Raw genomic sequence first — 18,558 nt, forward strand, 5'->3', positions numbered from 1 at the left:
TAATCAGATAAGCTAGCTAATTAGTAACTACTGTAATTACAGCGAATTAAACACATTAACACATTTTCTCGCGCTTGAGCAGGACTCTGCGGGTTGCTAGTTTTCATTACTTTATTGTAAATCTTAAAAATAATTTCAAAATTTTGCCGCTCCCTAAATTCTGCCGCCCTGTGCTCGAGCACACAATAGCACTTACCTAAATACGGGCCTGGATAGATGTCATTCTGAAAGTGATGTGGGGTTCCAGCGGGTTCTTAACAAGCTTTCTCGAACACGCTCATCTCTTGCGAGGAGCCTGGCCAACTATTTGTTTGGCAGCACAACGTCAATAAGTCAGCAATTTCATCCACCACTCATGAATGTTTTATTATTATTATTATTATTATTATTATTATTATTATTATTATTATTGACTATTTTTTGCGAATTCAAATGTAAAGCGCTCTCTCTTCACTCCTAAATTCTATGATCACGATAATGTTACTTCTGAGTTCCTAGTGGATAAAAGACGCATCCGCGGTACGTTGCTCTTGTTCTACAGAAAACTTTGTGAGTTTTGCATCTAAAAATATATAGTATATCTCTTCCTCCTGTTATTTTTCTTTTCTTCTTCTCTCCTATGTTTTTTTTCTTTCTTTCTTTCTTTCTTTCTTTACGTCTGGAAACCTCGAATAACATTATGACGATGCCGTGTATTGTCAATGTAATATATTTTATAACCTAATTTTAAGATATAGTTCACTAACCTTGAACTTGGATATAACTTCATAGAATTTTGGTGGTTCAATAGTTCTTAGAAAATTCACCAGCTCTTGAGAATTTGTACCTTTAAACCCAAGGAATTCTCCTAATTTGAAAGCTCGTTTCCTGGCAAGTAATGTTAAAGCCCAGGGACAAAGTGCAGTACCACTCTGAGATATTGCACGATGAAAAAGTCCTAAAATTATAGATTAAAAAATAAATGTATGGTATATTTAAAAAATAAATAAATGAAATAAACTACTTGGAATAAGTTAATTTTTATCCATATATTCATTAATTAATGGATTTACTGAACACAGTAAATAGGTAATACTACTTTCATACAATACAAACTAAACGATTACTTTCGAACTACAGTCAGTGGTCAGGTCATTAAGAGCCAAATTTGTTGAATAAATGCCATTTATATTAACATAAAAAGTAAAGCTGATGCAATGCTGAATGTGTAATAATTTGACCACCTTCACATTTAGCAACTATTTTCAATATCTTTGATTAAAAACTGATTGGTTTAAGTTTAATGCAATATCTGGTGGTTAACGAAGAATGTACAGTTTCCACTACCATACATAACACTGTATCATATACAGGGTGCGAAAAAAAGTTCCGGAACGGTCCAATATTTCGCGAAATATACAGATTAGCAACACAAACAAAAACAAGTGTTAAATAGTTTTGAAAAAGCTATCCAACGATACCAAACACAATCGCCTATCCTCACCCCTTTCGGGGGTACGTGGGGAATTTTAAAATTTCAAATGAGAACCCCACCCCCTTTCTTATTGCACATTTGGATTCTCCAGAAAAAGGGACAGTATTTGACACAGAATTGAAAACAGTGTCTTCAATTGTTATTTTCCGAAACAATAAGTCTATACGTTTTAACTTCAATTAGTACTTTATTCAAGTAACATACCATACAAATTTCAATAAGTGTTTTGCAAACTAGCTTTATGAAGTGGTTCTTAGTAATAGGGTTATTAGGATAAGAGGTCATAACCTCTTCAGTCCCAAGCTGTTAGTTGGAATCGCAGAGATAGGAGTTTTATATATTATGAAATTGAGGTGCTATGAAACACATAAATGACAGTTTCGTTGGGGTAGGGTTGACGGGGTGGGGTGGGGGTCCTGTTCAGCCGGCTGAACATTTGTAACAAGGCACTACATTTCTGTCCATAATCGGATATTTATTTTTGGAAGAACAGTGAGATTCACCTTCTTAAATTTTGAGTAAATTTACTCCTATATTTATCGTACATTCAGTTATGTATGTTGACTAAGTTAAACTAATATAGAATGTGTACCAGGGGCGGATCCAGGACTTACTTCTGAGGGGGCGGTGGGAGGTCATACCGAACTTTTAAGTGCTCCGAACTTTGGGATGGGTTATATATATATATAAAAGAAAGTTTCGTCTTCTGGGTGGGGGGCGATCGACCCCCTGGATCCGCCCCTGATGTGTACAATATTTATAATGTGTTTATATTGATAATTTGTGAACTATTAGTTCATTCCATTTCATTTCCCTTTCTGCACTCCATTATCCGGTTCACTTTCCATAGAAATCATAGAAATAGTTCCTGTTTTCCTGAATGCAGTATAATATTGCACTAGATACATTTGGGACCTGTTGATTTTGAACACCCTTGTTTATTGTTTATATGTCCACTCGCTCTTCTCTGGTGAAACAACTAGAAAGAGTTCTTTACCTGGACATTCGACTAGCTACTGGCGCGCTTCGTACTAGTCCTGTTGCCAGCCCTTGTGTTGAAGCCAACAAACATTCATTAATATATCGTCGTAGGAGGCTTCTCTTTAATTATTCTGCACACGTGCTCTGTATTTCTCATCACCTCTGTAGATTTTCTTGTGTGATGGCCGGATTTACGACCTCTATGCTGCACGTCGTCGCTGTACACATGGTCCGTCCATGGTATATCCATGTGTGTGATAGTCTCCTTTTTGACGAATTTGTGTGGCCCTCTCTTTCGTTGCTTCAATTTTTTGTTGTCCCAATAAGGCTGTTTCGATCACCACGGTTTGAATTACGCTTGTCTTCACACCTCAAGCAGCATACTAATTCCCAGCTGTACCAGCAACAGTTTACAACACTCTCAGAACAGTACCCTAATTTTAATGTGTTCTATACGGATTGTTTAAAGAGGGAAATTCTGTTGGCTGTGCCTTTGTCATTGATGAGAGCAACTCAGAATATAGCTTACATCGCATGTGTTCCGTATATACTGCTTGATTTACTGCCATTATGCTTGCCCGTGAACATGCTCTCACGCTCTCGTTCCGTCGTGAGCTGGTTTGCATCGATTCTCAGAGCATAATTAGGGGCCTCCACAAGTCTTCATTAAGCACGCCTTCGTTGAAGACATTCTTCTGAGATCCAGCCATCAGCTCTAACACCAGGACTGTGTCATCGTTGTCTCTTGGGTGCCGGGTCATGTTGGCATCCGGGGAAACGAACGTGCTGCCACAATCGCCAAGAACGGCGCCTTGGCTGAAGTTGCATTGGAGCATATTCTTCCTTACTGCGATCTTTACTAATTTTTCCACCTTGATACACACTCATTGGCAAGCAGTTTGGGACCCGCCTAATGAAAATGTACGCAGTTAAGCCGCTCCTAGGAAAGTGACATACATCTTCTCACTCTAGTCATCTAGATGAAGTGTCTTCTGACGTGTTTTCGTATCGGACATTCTCACCTGACACATGAGTATTTGCTGCGTGGTTTGGGCCGTCCATATTGTGAGGAGTGTATTGTCCCTCTGAGTATTCAGCACATTCTTGTGGAATGTTCTGAATATTCAGATCTCAGAGAACGTCACGGATTGCCTTGTACCTTTACCTGCGCTTTGGTGGATGATGTTGGTATTGTTAGCTTGGTACTTCATTTTCTTCATGCTTCTGAGAATGCTCACATTCTCTGTGCTTTCTAGTCTCTTTATTCTTTTAATTGCTGCTATTGTTCTATCTTTTTATTGTTTTATCTATATTTATTGTTCTTCTTATCTATTTTATTCCATATATTTATTCTTTTATCATTATTTTTTGTTTTTAATTTTGCAGCACTTTTGTTTTTGATATATTCGTTTTAGCTTTCCTTTGCTCTTGTATTGATACAGTACTTGTGCGAGCAGCCGTGTCGATCGTGACATGGGCATACGGCCTCAATGCTGATGTCCCCATACGCCCCCCCCCCAACTCAGTCATACATACAAATTACTAAACTGGTAAATTACAAATATTAATAAGCTGGGTACACTCATCGCCTCAATGAATGCAGCCTAAATTCAAAAATTAAAAAATGTGGAGCAACATTATTTTTTCCTCTTCCTCTTCAGAGCTTAATACTTAAATTCTAACTCTTTCATTCTCTATACATCACTTTCATAAGCGTCAATATCGCTTTCTTCAATCATTTGAAGTACATCATCTTGGTCAAGGCCTCGACCTGAAATAGAAATCGAAACAAGTTTTCTCTTTAATTAACCAGAATTGTCAAGTTCTAGAGTTAATTCGTTGAAAAGAAACGCCAAATTAACTACAACATTAAATAAGTACAGCAACAATTCCAGCTAGTTAAGCACCCAACCCTGACTACAAGCCTAAACAATTATACAAACAATTGTTCAATGTTTCTAGGAAGTAACAATAAAAATTAAATACGACGCAGTAGTACAAGGATTAGTCAGAATTTTATCAGTTGCGTACGATTGTTCAGCCGGCTGAACACGTCAACAATGACGTCTTATATTTACAGACTTTAGTTCATATCAATGAAATTTCTTACTAATAATACACACCAGACATTTCTTGATAAGAAAGAAGCGAAATGTATTCCTTAAAATAGGTTTTATAATGAATAGACGTACCTTTGTGTAAGGACGATGCAGCTTCCCGCTTCTCTGGACGTCCAGCCATACTCCCGAACACAAAACGAACAAAAGAAAAGCGACACTCGCACTACTCATACATACAGATAAAGTACAATGTTCAACGAGCTCGGTGACGGAACTTGAATGCATTTGCCCCGTTTGCGATAATACAACGTGACCTTGAAATTTGTTCAGCGGGCTCGACAAGGGGACTGAAGAGGATAAGGTTATTTACAAGAAAAAACAAAGCATTTTTGTCGCAATTTGTATTTTCTTCGAAGTTAATAAATTATGGACATTTTTTTTTTTCAAAGTTAAAATGTATGAATTCATTATTTGGATACAAAAAATACACACAAAATATTACTCTGCACGGGAATCGAACTCAGGACCTTTGATCCACAGTCCTGTACGCTAACAATATGGTCACAGAGTTGGGTACTGACAATTTGCATTTTCATAATGTTTTGGTACTCCTCTTCTTTTGTGTGTCGATTTAAGTGCTATTCGTGAAGCCACTGTTTTCAGTTCTGGGTGAAATACTGTTCCTTTTTCTGGAGAATCCAAAGTGCAATAAGAAATGGGAGTTCCCATTTAAAATTTTAAAGTTACCTCCGGTACCTCCGAAGAGGGTGGGGATAGAGGGTTGGTGTTTAGTATTATTGGATAGCTTTTTCAAAGCTATTTAACACTTTGTTTTTGTTTGTTTTGCTGATATGTATATTTCGCGAGATATTGGACCGTTCTGGGACTTTTTCCGCAGAATGTATATCAATGTTTCGTCCTATCAACTACTCGTTGGGTTTTACACAAATATGATACTCAACAACAAGTGGAATCGTTACCATTTCTCGCAGACAACCGTAGCCACAAAAATATGGTAATGGTGCACCAAAGAGTAGCTTGCAGATGATACCTGAGGATTTATTTACATAAAAAAGTGAGAGGTATTTTGTGTAAAAACTAAAATGAGACAGCTGTTGAACATTAAGTGACAGTACGTCTAATAGATATATTTTCATTTTACTTTGCTTTGTGTTTCTTATTATGCTAAAAATTACTTTACACTTAGCTGATTATATATATATATATATATATATATATATATATATATATATATATATATATGAATCATTTATGTGATCACTGCAACTAGTCTCTAACTGAATTCCATCTCTTACTTACGACGAGTACAATAGTTTCGAAGTCATGGATTAGATTTAGGAAAGAGTGATTTCCGGTTTTTAGTAGGAAAACAAGCTCCCAGAAGTTTATCTTGCGTATTTTTTTCAAGTGTGTGTGTGTGACACTGGTAAACAACGAAGGATTATATGTAAATCATAAAATCTAACGCAGTGTAAAATCTAAATTTTTAACTCTGTAAGCACTCTTTATGACTATAAAATTATCTAGCATCATTTCTATGGACTACTAATCACTAATTGTATCAATAGATTGAATATACTAAACAATTCGCAAGCAATTAGCATTACTTCCCTTAGCAGTCTGTCACAATCAGTATCAATCTAACTTTTTTTTTTTTTTAATGAAGTAACGCAAATATACATTTTAAAGCACACACAAGCAGCTCGTCATAATAATTATGAAACTTGTTACTTAACATCTTGTGTTAACGTAAATGGTTATTTCACTCTAATCTATGGATGAAATGAAATGAAATACGTCCATAGTTTTACGTACCACGATTATGCCGGTTAGGCTAAAGGAGACGGGGATGATGAAAAATGAGTGAAATGGTGGAACGAAGAAAGTGGGAGGAAACGGGGGAACCCCGAGAAAACCCACAAGCACGGTGTTTGTCCACCACAAAGTCCACACGGCGCGAGCTGGGATCGAACCAGGGACCCCAAGCACCGGAGGTGAACGCTCTACCACTGAGCCACCGCGCCCCCTAATCTATGGATGAACTAATCCAGCGTTTCTCAAACTATGCCATGTAATTTTCTCTACTTCGCTCTAGTATTCCAAGAAAAGATAACATCAATGCTGCAGAAATATTGTGCAATGTAATAATGATAGTTAAGTTTCTCAGAATTACCTTTCGACATGGGGGAAAGAATATGATAATGAACACTTGCTCCACCGGCACTTTCTCCGAAAATTGTGACATTATTGGGATCTCCACCAAAAGCTTCAATGTTCTGCTGCACCCATTTCAACGCTAGCACTTGGTCTTTCAATCCATAATTCCCAGGAGATACTTCATCTTCGGTGCTTAAGAAACCTGAATAAATAAATAAATAAATAAATAAATAAATAAATACAAATAAAATAATAATCATAAACTAAGGATCTCCATATTTCATCATCAGGATTTGTCAAACACCAAATATCCATTAATTTCTATACGTAAAAGCTCTACGTGTTTGAATCAACTACCTATTTTAACAAATTTAGAAAATTATATTTACTACTGCTGACTTTTATATACAGATAGTTATCGAAACGATGGAAGCACTTGAATAAAATATACATTACCTGATTAATATGACGTTGGACACCAACTTCCAGTCTACAGTACAGCTTATATTTGTTGAAAACTGAGGTTTAAACTCGTGACTAGTTTGCACATGAATAATGAATTATTCTTCATACAATCTAGCACTCAGCTGCGTCTGAAATAATGGAGCAGGAAATCTGTGCCTAAGTCGCATCTCTAAAAACTGATCATAGCTATTCAATAGCGTTTCAGGCGGTAATTTTAAGGGGACCAATGGGCATGAAGTTCATCCTGATGTTCCTCAAACCATGCCTGAACAGATTTGGCTTCGTGTATTCACGCATTTTCGCCTTGGAAGACTGTCATTATTAGGGAACAACATTTGTACCCTTGTTTCACGCAGCTGGACAAATAAAATTTCCTCATAATCACTGGGAGGAATTCATCTTTTGAGGATGACAATAGGATCAACAAAATATCACAAAATTGCGACTCACGCCAGCACAAAGTTGTCGCCATGATAAACGGTAAAATGTAGGCAGTCCTAAGCAGACGCTTCTTAGGGTGTCCTCCACATACCTGTTGTTGGAAATAAGGAGAAACATGACATATCGGGCCCTTCTACTCTGTTACAATGATCGATAGTCTATATTTTATGTTCTAGTATCATCTTTCTCGAGCTACCACGTTGACAACGGTGATCAGAGGCTTCGAAATTGCAACTTGATCGCATATATTGAGATTATGCAGCTCTTGTCGGACTGTAATTGGTAGGAACATGCCACTATAGATGCTGATTGAGTACCACAGTCAGTTGAACCGCGTTAGCTCCACGGTACTTGTTACAATCCTTTTTAATATTTGTAAATACCTAGGCTTCCTTTTCGTCCACTATTCCTCTTCACTGGTCATGTCTTGCAGTAAGTCTACATTACGGTGACAAGATTTAGATTTAAAAAAAAAAGGAACACTCGGCAAACCGGAATAATTTAACAATCCAATGTTGCAGTACAATTTCATCAAGGGGGGTTCAAGTACTTAACCTCTTATCCTATCCTTTCAGGACAGGTGGTTCGGATTTCACGTTAATCAGTAGGTCCACGTCTCATACAGCCTTGCTGCTGAACGGGACGTTAAACTCAAAATCAACTCAACTCAACCTTTCAGGACACTAGTGATATATATTACTCAAGGGCTAAGGTTAAAACCTCAACACTCCCCTTACGTACGCTACTGACAATCCACTTACATATAGTCATTATTATGTCATTACTGGATGCAAGATGAGATGTTCTTTATTTAAGTTCTTCAGGAGAAGATCCCGTTGTTATCGAAACCAGACAATGAAGAAGGGACAGACTATTAAAATTCAAATACATTAAATCGGCAACACAAAAATACACTAAGAATTGGTATAATTTAGTTAATGTGGGAATCTTTGGTGCACGGGGTCCCAGGTTCGATTTCCGGTGAAAAAGTCTTGAAATCTGACCGCATTACAATGGTTTTTATTCCACTTTAAACTGTTGGTCCACCTCTCATATAGACTTGGTACCGAAAAAGAATGCCAAACTTCAATGAACAACCATTAATACCACCAAAAAGTCTGAATAAATTCTCTTACGGAATATAAGAGGTGTTACATAGATAAGCTTCCATTCCTACTGATACCTTCAATACTCCGCATTTAGCTCTCACTCCTTCGTAAATCTTTATCTAGCCTATACAACATTTTCTTGTTTCCTTTGATATCTCTTGCCAGATACTGAACATACCTTTGCGACGTCGTCTTTTACTATTTGCTTGCTTTATTGTTTGTTTTCAGTATTTATAAATCTATGTTGTAAGCAATTCTTTCCATGTTTTCTTTGTGTCACTGTCTCTCGTACACCATCTACTATCCATTTCATAAAGATAGGCCCCTGACTTCGCGGTGCTGCCGTGACGTTAACTCAAAACTTATATTGCATTGTTGTACCTTGTTGAAATTGTTGGAATGTTCTCTTTTCAATACTTAAGACATACAGGGTGTCCGAGAAGTCCTTCCCTGATTACAGAAATTGATAACTCAGGCTAGAAATAAGATCGAAATATGAAACTGGTGTTGAATTGTTTACAAACTATAAAAGTTTTGGTCACATCAGTACACTTCCACATGAGCACCCTTGGTAGCACGTAGCACATCTAGGCGATATTCAATTTCCATCCACACATTAGCCAACATCACTGGAGGGATCGATGCAACGACTGTGGTTATTCGTTGCTGCAGGGTTTCAAGATCTGGTACACGTGTTCAGTAGACCTCATCCTTGACATAACCCCATAAAAAGAAGTCTAATGGGGTTATGTCAGGAGAGCGTGGAGGCCAAGCTGTTGGTCCATCACGACCAATCCATTGCCCAAGAAATGTCCTATCGCCCAGGAAACAATAAACGTTTGTGTAAAATGTCATGGATAGAGCTTTTTGGCATCTGTAATTCACGTGAGGCCCTGCGCACCGATTTCTTAGGACTTCTCAGAAAAGACTGCCGCACAGCCTCCATCGTGTCTGCTGAGGTTCTTGGTCGACCAGACCTCGGAAGGTCAGCAACCGACCCTGTGTTCTTGAACTTCTCATACCAGACTTTAATGCTCTTGACATCAGGTGGAGTCCTCCCAAATGTTGTCTGGAACTGTCTCTGCACCGTGGTTGGTGATCGTGTCTCATGGTACCACAGGACACTCTGTGCCTTCTCCTGGTTGGTTGGCATGGCTTCTTGGGCTTCTTACTTACGTACTACAAACCTAAAACATACAAAATTGAGACTTGGTAAAACAGAACAAACCTAACACAGACAAAAACTTTTATAGTTTGTAAACAATTCAACACCAGTTTCATATTTCTATCTTATTTCTAGCCTGAGTTATCAATTTCTGTAATCAGGGAAGGACTTCTCGGACACCCTGTACAAATTTTGTTTGTAGTGTGTAGCGAGAAAAAGGAAGAAAAAAAAGAAAGAAAGAAATTAATGAAAAAGTGCGTATTTTATCGTACTTTATTGGTAGATTAATGTTTATAGGACTATATCTCGGAAATGAGATCACATGAAATAATTTCCTGTGCACGATATTTAGGTGCATCTATTACCTGTAAGTTCTGAAAATTTCATTACTCAACACCTAGTAATTTTCTTGTTATTCAGTAAAAAATGAGGCATGATTATCTCTGAATTGCTGCGGTGTATTATTAATCTGAAAAACTTTTAGAAAGATCTTAAAATAACTTTTTCAACCAAAATGTTTCTATTTATTTTGAAAGATAAATATGACATTATGATTTTCTCTGCTATGCGCCCTTCGCTATCGCAGTTTATACGGAGTGCTACGTTGCCATATTTTCCTTGCGTGTAACTCTCAGCTCGACGGATATTTAAACTTCTCACACTTTCCGGCACTTTTTAGAGATATTTTTAAAATTGCATACTCCACAGATTTTTAACCAATTTCTTAGAAATGAACACGATGTACAGTAAACGTACCAACTGTTTACAATTAAGAAAACAAACTGTTTACCTTGTTTGTATTTGGATGTCATGGTCCTCGAAAGTTCGTTGATTTTTGTCATTTTTTTTCCCACTTACTGCACGTAGTACAAAATACACTTGCACAGAAACAAATACACTCACATTGTTTATGATATGATACAATCTTAGTTGATATGTAATATTGAGTTTTTACACTTCACAGAAAACCTGTTTTCAGATCTAGAAGTCAAAGTACTTCTCTTTAGTGTTGTACCTTTCAAAGAACTTTCCCATGCAAAGTTCAACTTCATATATCAGTCAATAAACGCTAATATTTTATTAAAAACTTCCTTTCACCTTGCGGATGGTACGCACTTTGTATCTCCTTTGTCCTACTCTATTAGAATTTGCGGATATTGGGGGGAGCACTGGATGGGTAATGGCCTCTTGCTACCAGTCTTGCTAAACCGGCTTAAAACTGGGATAATCCCTGTACTTCATTGCCTCCTGAGTGCAGCAGTTTTTCTGCTACTTTCGCTTAAAAAGCTCGAAATGCGATATGTTTTCCTGCTTTCTTCCTGTACAGTATGTGAGCATTGACATGTGATAAGTCAAACAGCAGAAAAAAAAACAGCTTCTTCCACCATTTGACAGGCATACTGATAGCTCTTTCGTAGTTGATTTGTAAAAATAGCGTAAAGCTGGCTTCCGTACAAAGCACATGTGAATTATTAGTGTGAAAAGTTTATTGTTTTCAATTGAAGTAACACGTTTTCACTTAGGAAACAAAGATTTTTGTTTTAGTAATTTTTCTTTTCTTCAATCTGCTGTTTTGCATATTGATTCATTTCTTTTTCTACTATTCCTGGTGGGAGTTCATGTGGTTTGAATTCCACGTTAATCAGTAGGTCCACGTCTCATATAGCCTCGCTGCCGAACGGGACGTTAAAATCAACTCAACTTTATTATTATTATAAAATTTCATCAGTAAAAACAGCTGAAACACTTTATGTGGGGAATACTCTGTAGATAGCCCAGCATTTTGATTAATTCCCAGGATACCACTAAACAACGGTTTTGCATTTTTGAAGGGAATTTTATCGCTCCAAGCTACATCAAAATCTGCCTTCAAATAGAAACGACGCGTTTTCTTTTCTTTCCCGGTGCAACCTCAGGTTCACTAGAAACAGAGTTACTATCTTGTTCACTCCCGGATACGCCACTGAGCACAGAATAATCAATGTCATTACTATTCATTGCTATCTAACTCATAACCGTCTGAGTCGGAGTCATTCATGTTCTGCAATTTCATTATCACTCAAATTTTTGCCACTTCTTTCTGTAATAGCGCCGCTCGTAGAAGAAATATCCACAGTCTTTTTCAATAAAAAAGCACGAGAAACACTCAGGAAAATATAAATGTACAGTCACCCGTCTCACTCAAATGAACATATATGACGTGAGTTCATGTGTAAGCTTTTGACGCCTACGAATCTAAGGGAAGTGTTGAAAGCGTAATCAGTGCGACATGATTAGACGCAAAAACAGCTCTCGTCACCTACACATTGCATAGTTTTCTTTCGTTGGAAGAAAACAAAGGATCCATGATTTTCTATTACATTCGGCAAGGGAATATATCGCAGAACAACTTGGGTGAACGTGTGATTGCCAAGGCTACATTTCTTTTTTCCCTTTAACATCTTCGTAAACTGGAAAGTGTGTATACCTAGTGTGTGGATAGATCTTGAGGTAGAAATGGAGCCATTGTTAATAAGTGTCCAGGAAGATAGCAGGAGCTGTGATGAGTCAACAAGTGACGAAAGCGAATGAGTTAAATAGATTAAGAGGAGTTTTTGGATGTGTTACTTCAACGTTTTATTTCGATTACATTGAGATACGTTCATGCATTGTTATTATTTTTAAAACTTTGTGAAAGGTTATGAGATCTTAAATACTTTTTTCCTATTACATTCTTATGAAATAGGCTTCGTGCTGCAAGCTTCCTGAACGCGACAACACAGCACAACAGCGCTGCCACATTTCCAGTTACTGTATGCTGTTTCTTCATATAAGCGCGGGGAACTTAAAGGCTGGGCTGCAACATGGCTCTCCGCTTAACGCACAGAATATGTTGGAATAATTTTTTTTTTTTTAAATAATAAATACTCTACCAACTAAACCCTTTTTGTTAAAAGTTTCAAATATTTGGAACACTAGTGTTCCAAATTTTCGAACTGTGTTTTGTACGTTTCTCTACCCACCACAGTAAAGGAGATCAGAGCGTCTTACATTTATTTTAATTACACAAAAAGTATCAAGTGATGAAAATTGAACTTTTCACAACTTACAGTTAATGGATGCATCTACATATTGTACACAGGAAATTATTTCACGTGATCTCGTCCTATAAACATTGATTTACCAATCAAATACGATAAAATACGCACTTTTTCATTAATTTCTTTTTTTTTTTTCTCACTACACACTACAAAGAAAATTTGTATATCTTAAGTATTGAAAAGAGAACATTCCAACAATTCCAACGAGGTACGACAATGCAATATAAGTTTTTAGTGAATGTCACGACAGCACCGCGAAGTCAGGAGCCTATCTTTATGAAATGGATAGTAGTTTCTTTTCTTTTTGTGAACGTTCCTTTCAACATTTTTTATCAATATTCTCCTAAGTGTCTTCCATTTCTCCTCTATTTATTTTCATGTTTAGAATTTAATAGTGAAAATGATCTTATCATGAGTGTATATTTATTCATCACGTTATTTCAGGGACATTTCTGTTGCCTTCATCAGTTACGATGAAATTATTAACGCTAGAACTCGCATGTCTAATTACAGTAAATCTGAAACGCGCAGAAATATTCTGATTACTTACCAGATAGTGAAATGCTCGTGGTAGTTAGTTTTTCATTTATATTATCATAAGATTATGTGTTCAATTTTTCGACACAGCAGTTATGTCGGTACTTTTCAGACAGTGATTATCCTCTGTTTTCTTGCAAACAAGTGTTCTACGAGAATCTCACACTTCTGCTCATTTAAATTGACTGATTAGATATGAGAGTTCTAGACGTTAGTTGTTTCATCACACAATGTGACAGATGAAGGTAACACAGGGTGTCTACTGAGTTTCATTTTCAAAATTCCAGTATATTCAGTATAACTATCAGGAAAATTCCAGTATCGAATACAATGATTTTTTTTAGTTCTTTAGGAATAATCACACTCTTGATGATTTCAGGTTTGTAATTGTTTCACCCAGGGATAAAGTGGATCTGAAAAGGTGGGGAACGGTAGGTAGCGGCATGACCTCACGCCGTCCCCCGGCCTGTCTTTGCCCATTGTAATTTTTTTAGGACCTGGGGGACTCCGTACATATTTTTGGAGGTAGGAGGACGGAGTCTCCAGGCGTTCCCCTTCACTTTTACCCCTGCTTTTACCATCAAAAGAATATTTTATTTTTAATAAATTTAATTAGCCTTGACTTTTTTTTTAATGCAATGATTTTCTTAAGATTTTTTAAACGGCTTCCAAACTCCCCTCACAGCCCTCCACTCCACCCATTGCTTTAAATGTTTAATTAAAAAATGTATACAACTCTTGCTTTGGAAAAATTTACAATCTCAATTGATACAAAATTGTTTCTAAGGCTATTAAAACAATTGACAAATTACCAGTTTCATGATTTTTCCAGTATGTGGATCAAAATTACAGTATATTTTCAGTATTTCCAGTATCAAAATTAAATTCCAGTATAATTCAAGTATTTCCAGTATTTCTAATATCAGTAGACACCCTGTAACAGAACAGCTTTTCAAAATAACTTCATGCATAAATATACAGTAAATTTCATGGAAATGGTTTACATAAGACCAATTTCACTATTAAGGTAATAATAAGTTCTGCTAAAGTATAATAAAGAGGATCATGTGATTCCATACCCTTTTATAGTAGGCAACCAGTTTTCAGGGTTCCCACTCTCTTTCCCCAAAAAATTTCCATGACGTTTCCAAGACAAATCACCAACTTTCCAGGACTTCCATACAGGAAGATTTAACAGAATTGCAACTGTAGGGTCAAAACTCACAACAGTGAAATGAAAAGTACGGTAGTTTATGCAGTGAATATTAATGCAAGTACAATATTAATACACAATAATTAAATACACAAAGCGGGGCGTAATGTTTTTTTTTTTTTTTTTTCGGTGGCCTCCCAATTTTTGTTATAGCCACCTGATCCATCCACATCCATTCCATGTACTTTCACTCTTTCTACATGACATTTTAATTTTGCACCGAACAAATTTACAAACAATTAGGATCTGAGTTTCACCTGGATATGACCTTGTCACAAATAGCATATGACCTTGTCACAAATAGCATTCATATGAAATTTTATTGAAGAATAAGTACTGTTGCGAAAATAGACTGATTATGCAGAGTTGATACTGGTCATACAAAGCACAGTTTCTGGAGGATAGTGCTAGTAAAGACAGCACCCAAGAATGAGTAGACCCAGGAAGTTCTTCCAGCCAATTACCCTGTTGGGAGAAAGAAAACCGACCCCACCAACCAACCACACTTGCAGGATCATGACAAATTATTATCCAGCACAAAAGCAGGAATAGTAAACAAAAATAGTAATCAATTAAAATCTTCATTATAATTATGAAAAATTTGACATTCAATATTACTGTAAATTTCAAGGACAGAAATGCATTTTCGAGGACATTTCCAGGTTTTCCAGGACGAGTGGGAACCCTGAATTTTGCTATTGTGTAGACTGCATAGAAGCTAAGGAATGTTATAGATTTTTAATGGGATATGGATAGTCAGTCACCGTTACGCGTGAAGATGTTAACGGGTGAACTTCATTAACGAACTCGGGGCGAGATTTTTCGCTCTAGGAGTCGAAAGTTCGCTTTCGTTATCGTGTAGTAACGGACGGACGTACTAGCAGTATAATCTCATAAGTTCCACTGTGTGATTATAGTAATGTTGCTAAAATTTCCATACTTTCAGTTTTTCTCTTGTATTATTGTTTTTTGATGTATTTGTATTTTTTGAAGTATCCTAACAGTAACCTACGATTACTACGCTTACAATTACTTTAAAGTACGGGCTTTTAAAAATGTTGTCCCCATCATTCGCTCAGTAGTTATGTAAGAAGGCATTTTCAGAAGTTTCCGGCCTGACGTTAAAATATAGCGCCACTGTTAATAAGCCGTTCATGACATGTAGTGCCATCTACGGAAGAAATAATGTATCAGTTTCAACTGTAATTGCGTTAGTTTGTTGGAGACAGTCATTTAAATCAGTCGTTGTGCATTCAGCTGGCATATTGCATAACAATGCACCAGTTCATACGGCTGTTATCATCAAGGCTGCAGTGCTAAATCTGGGATGTAGGGTGAGTGATAAATCTGCTCGAAATCTGCAGACTTGGCAACAACAGCCATGTGGACTGAAGCAGTGTTACGTAATAATTCGGCTCAACGCAAAACGACTGCCTCCAACAAACTGACTCAGCTAGACAGTTGAAACTACTACAATATTTCTCCCACAGATGGCATTATACGCCACGAACGGCTTACCAGCGGCGAATACTTCAGTGTCAGGCCAGGAACTTTTGGAAATAACCTTGTAGTTTATCACTGACTACATCTTTATGTCTTAGCTATAACCTGTTCTGTGACGTCCTTTTATATTAAACTATCCGTTCCCAGTTCCTATACTATTCCTTTAACAGAATACCTATTGTCTTCTTCACTCTGCTCTAGAAAACTGAAATATTCTAATACTTCCATATACCCTCGTCTGTCCTTTCCAACTTCTGCATTCACGCACAATAGTACTAGCGTTGACGGTACTGATAGTAGACAATATACTTGCATAACTTTAACAGTCTCTTTCTCCCATGCTTAATGAATTATCACGCTTCTGCCAAAATTCCACGAAGCAGCACATATTTCAGTAATCTTTGACAGTTCCTATACGTGTGAGCTCATCTGTGGCTAAGCGGTTAGTGTACGCGCCTTTGGCGTGGGAGACCGGGTTTGATTCCCGGCGGGAGCTCATGTGGTTCAGATTCCACGTTAATCAATAGGTCCACGTCTCATATAGCCTCGCTGCTGAACGGGATGTTAAACTCAAAATTACCTCAACTCAAGTTCCTATACGTGCATGTCCACTGCCTTATTTTATTCATCAAATGGCAAATTTTCTATTTATATATTTACAATATCATCCAAATAGTTTTAGATGGACACAAAAATGGTTCACAACATAGTTTTTTTTTTTTTTTTTAATTTATCGGCTCAGTTCTTTCAGTTGGGAAATTACTATTTATGTCGACTTGTTAAAAATGTCTGTCAACAATGGAATAATCTTTTAATGCCTTCTGCATTGTATCGATAAAGAAGTCATCAGTTCATCATATAAATGATACCCAATTAAGTTCCACTTTTTTATTTTTTATTTTATTTTATTCTTTTTAATTTTAACTTATTTGTGAGTATGCGTGTACACTATACACTGCAATTCCATCGTGGTACAATGAAAGAGTGAAGTATCTTGGTATATTGTAATCCCATCCTGCTTTCTTAACGTATTCAAAATTGACACGTTTTTATATTTGACATGGTGGTTCTAGGGTGTTCTCCAAGGAACTAATTCGAAATATAATTTGACAAGGTCAGCATGAAATACGTATTAAGATAAATTCATAAACGCCTTAATATTTTATAGACGTATAGACAAATGAATAAATCATTAACGTATTTTAAGATTCCCTTCGCCAGACGCAGAAATATGTGCTAAAGTGAGTTTATGAATTAGTTCGAAGGGACTTTTGATTTTTATTATACATAATTCTCGCATGCGTTGTTTCATTTCAATGTTCTATTTTGCCGATCTTCCTAGCTTTGATATCCTTTGTTTTCGGATTTCAATCTTTTATGCCAATAATTTGTAACAACTGGGACCTTATAAAACCTTGCTCAAACTTTTAATTTTGATAATGGTGCGCCCAGGACAATAGCTTCTATTTGCTTACAGATACCTGTAAAAAATGTGAAGTTTTTTAACAAAATTGTGTAAATAAAGAAATTATCTCAATTTTTATCAACATTGCTAGCTAAGCCAGCTGTCGTAGTTGTCAAGTTTGAGGAGTTATGCTCACAACCACAACTGTGGGACGTAAAACACGTTGTGCACGATTAATAATTCTCAATGTTAATGTACATCTAGTACTAAACTAATTCCTCTGTCTGCTATTTGTGTATATACAACCACCTTGGAACTAAAAATGCGACATATCTGTCAACTAGCTGCTTCACGTTTATTTCAGACTATCTTGGACGAGACCTACAGTTCGAACTGGAATCTAAACTACTGTAGTGCTTTGATGTCTTCCTATCAGAAATCAAACCCATGACCTCTTACACCAGAGAAAGACACACGCGCTAGCCATTACCAGAGAAGAGGACTATATACTACTCAACTTTCTAATCATGCTTCAGAGAAAAGATTACATACCAAGAACTCCTGTTCTGTAATTCACTGTAACCAAAACAACATCTTCTTCTATTAAATATTTCGGTCCGTAGACATCAGAGTTGCCAGAACCAGTCATGAAACCACCTCCATGGAACCAAACCATCACTGCATTTTTTCTGCCGTTTTGATTTCCAGGAGCCTTTAATAATAGACGAAAAAAAATATATATATATATAATAAGCATTTATAAGTATAAAATAAGTTGAAAAAATTAAATCTTTACGTTTTACGTCCCACAGTTATGCTGGCTAGGCTAAAGGAGACGGTGATGATGAGAAATAAATGGAATGGTGAAATGAAGAAAGTAGGAGGAAACGAGAGAACCCCGAGAAAACCCACATACAGGTGTTTGTCCACCACAAAGTTCACTTGGC

General features: G+C 36.7%; 1 protein-coding gene across 2 annotated transcripts in view; it reads right to left on the reverse strand.

Annotated features, from left to right (window-relative positions):
• The window catches only part of LOC145664080 (juvenile hormone esterase-like), a 67,033-nt gene that overhangs the window by 36,305 nt on the left and 12,170 nt on the right, over positions 1-18,558 (reverse strand). For both annotated transcript variants that reach the window (XM_081730422.1, XM_081730421.1), the window contains exons 3-5: positions 18,164-18,323; positions 6,710-6,895; positions 747-937 (exon numbers count right to left, since the gene is read on the reverse strand). In XM_081730422.1, coding sequence (XP_081586548.1) covers positions 747-937; positions 6,710-6,895; positions 18,164-18,287 — 501 coding nt within the window. In that variant the 5' untranslated portion in view covers positions 18,288-18,323. The remainder of the gene's footprint in view (positions 1-746; positions 938-6,709; positions 6,896-18,163; positions 18,324-18,558) is intronic.

Source organism: Thermobia domestica, chromosome 11 (assembly GCF_964235325.1).
Source record: "Thermobia domestica chromosome 11, izTheDome1.hap1.1, whole genome shotgun sequence".
Classification (NCBI taxonomy): domain Eukaryota; kingdom Metazoa; phylum Arthropoda; class Insecta; order Zygentoma; family Lepismatidae; genus Thermobia; species Thermobia domestica.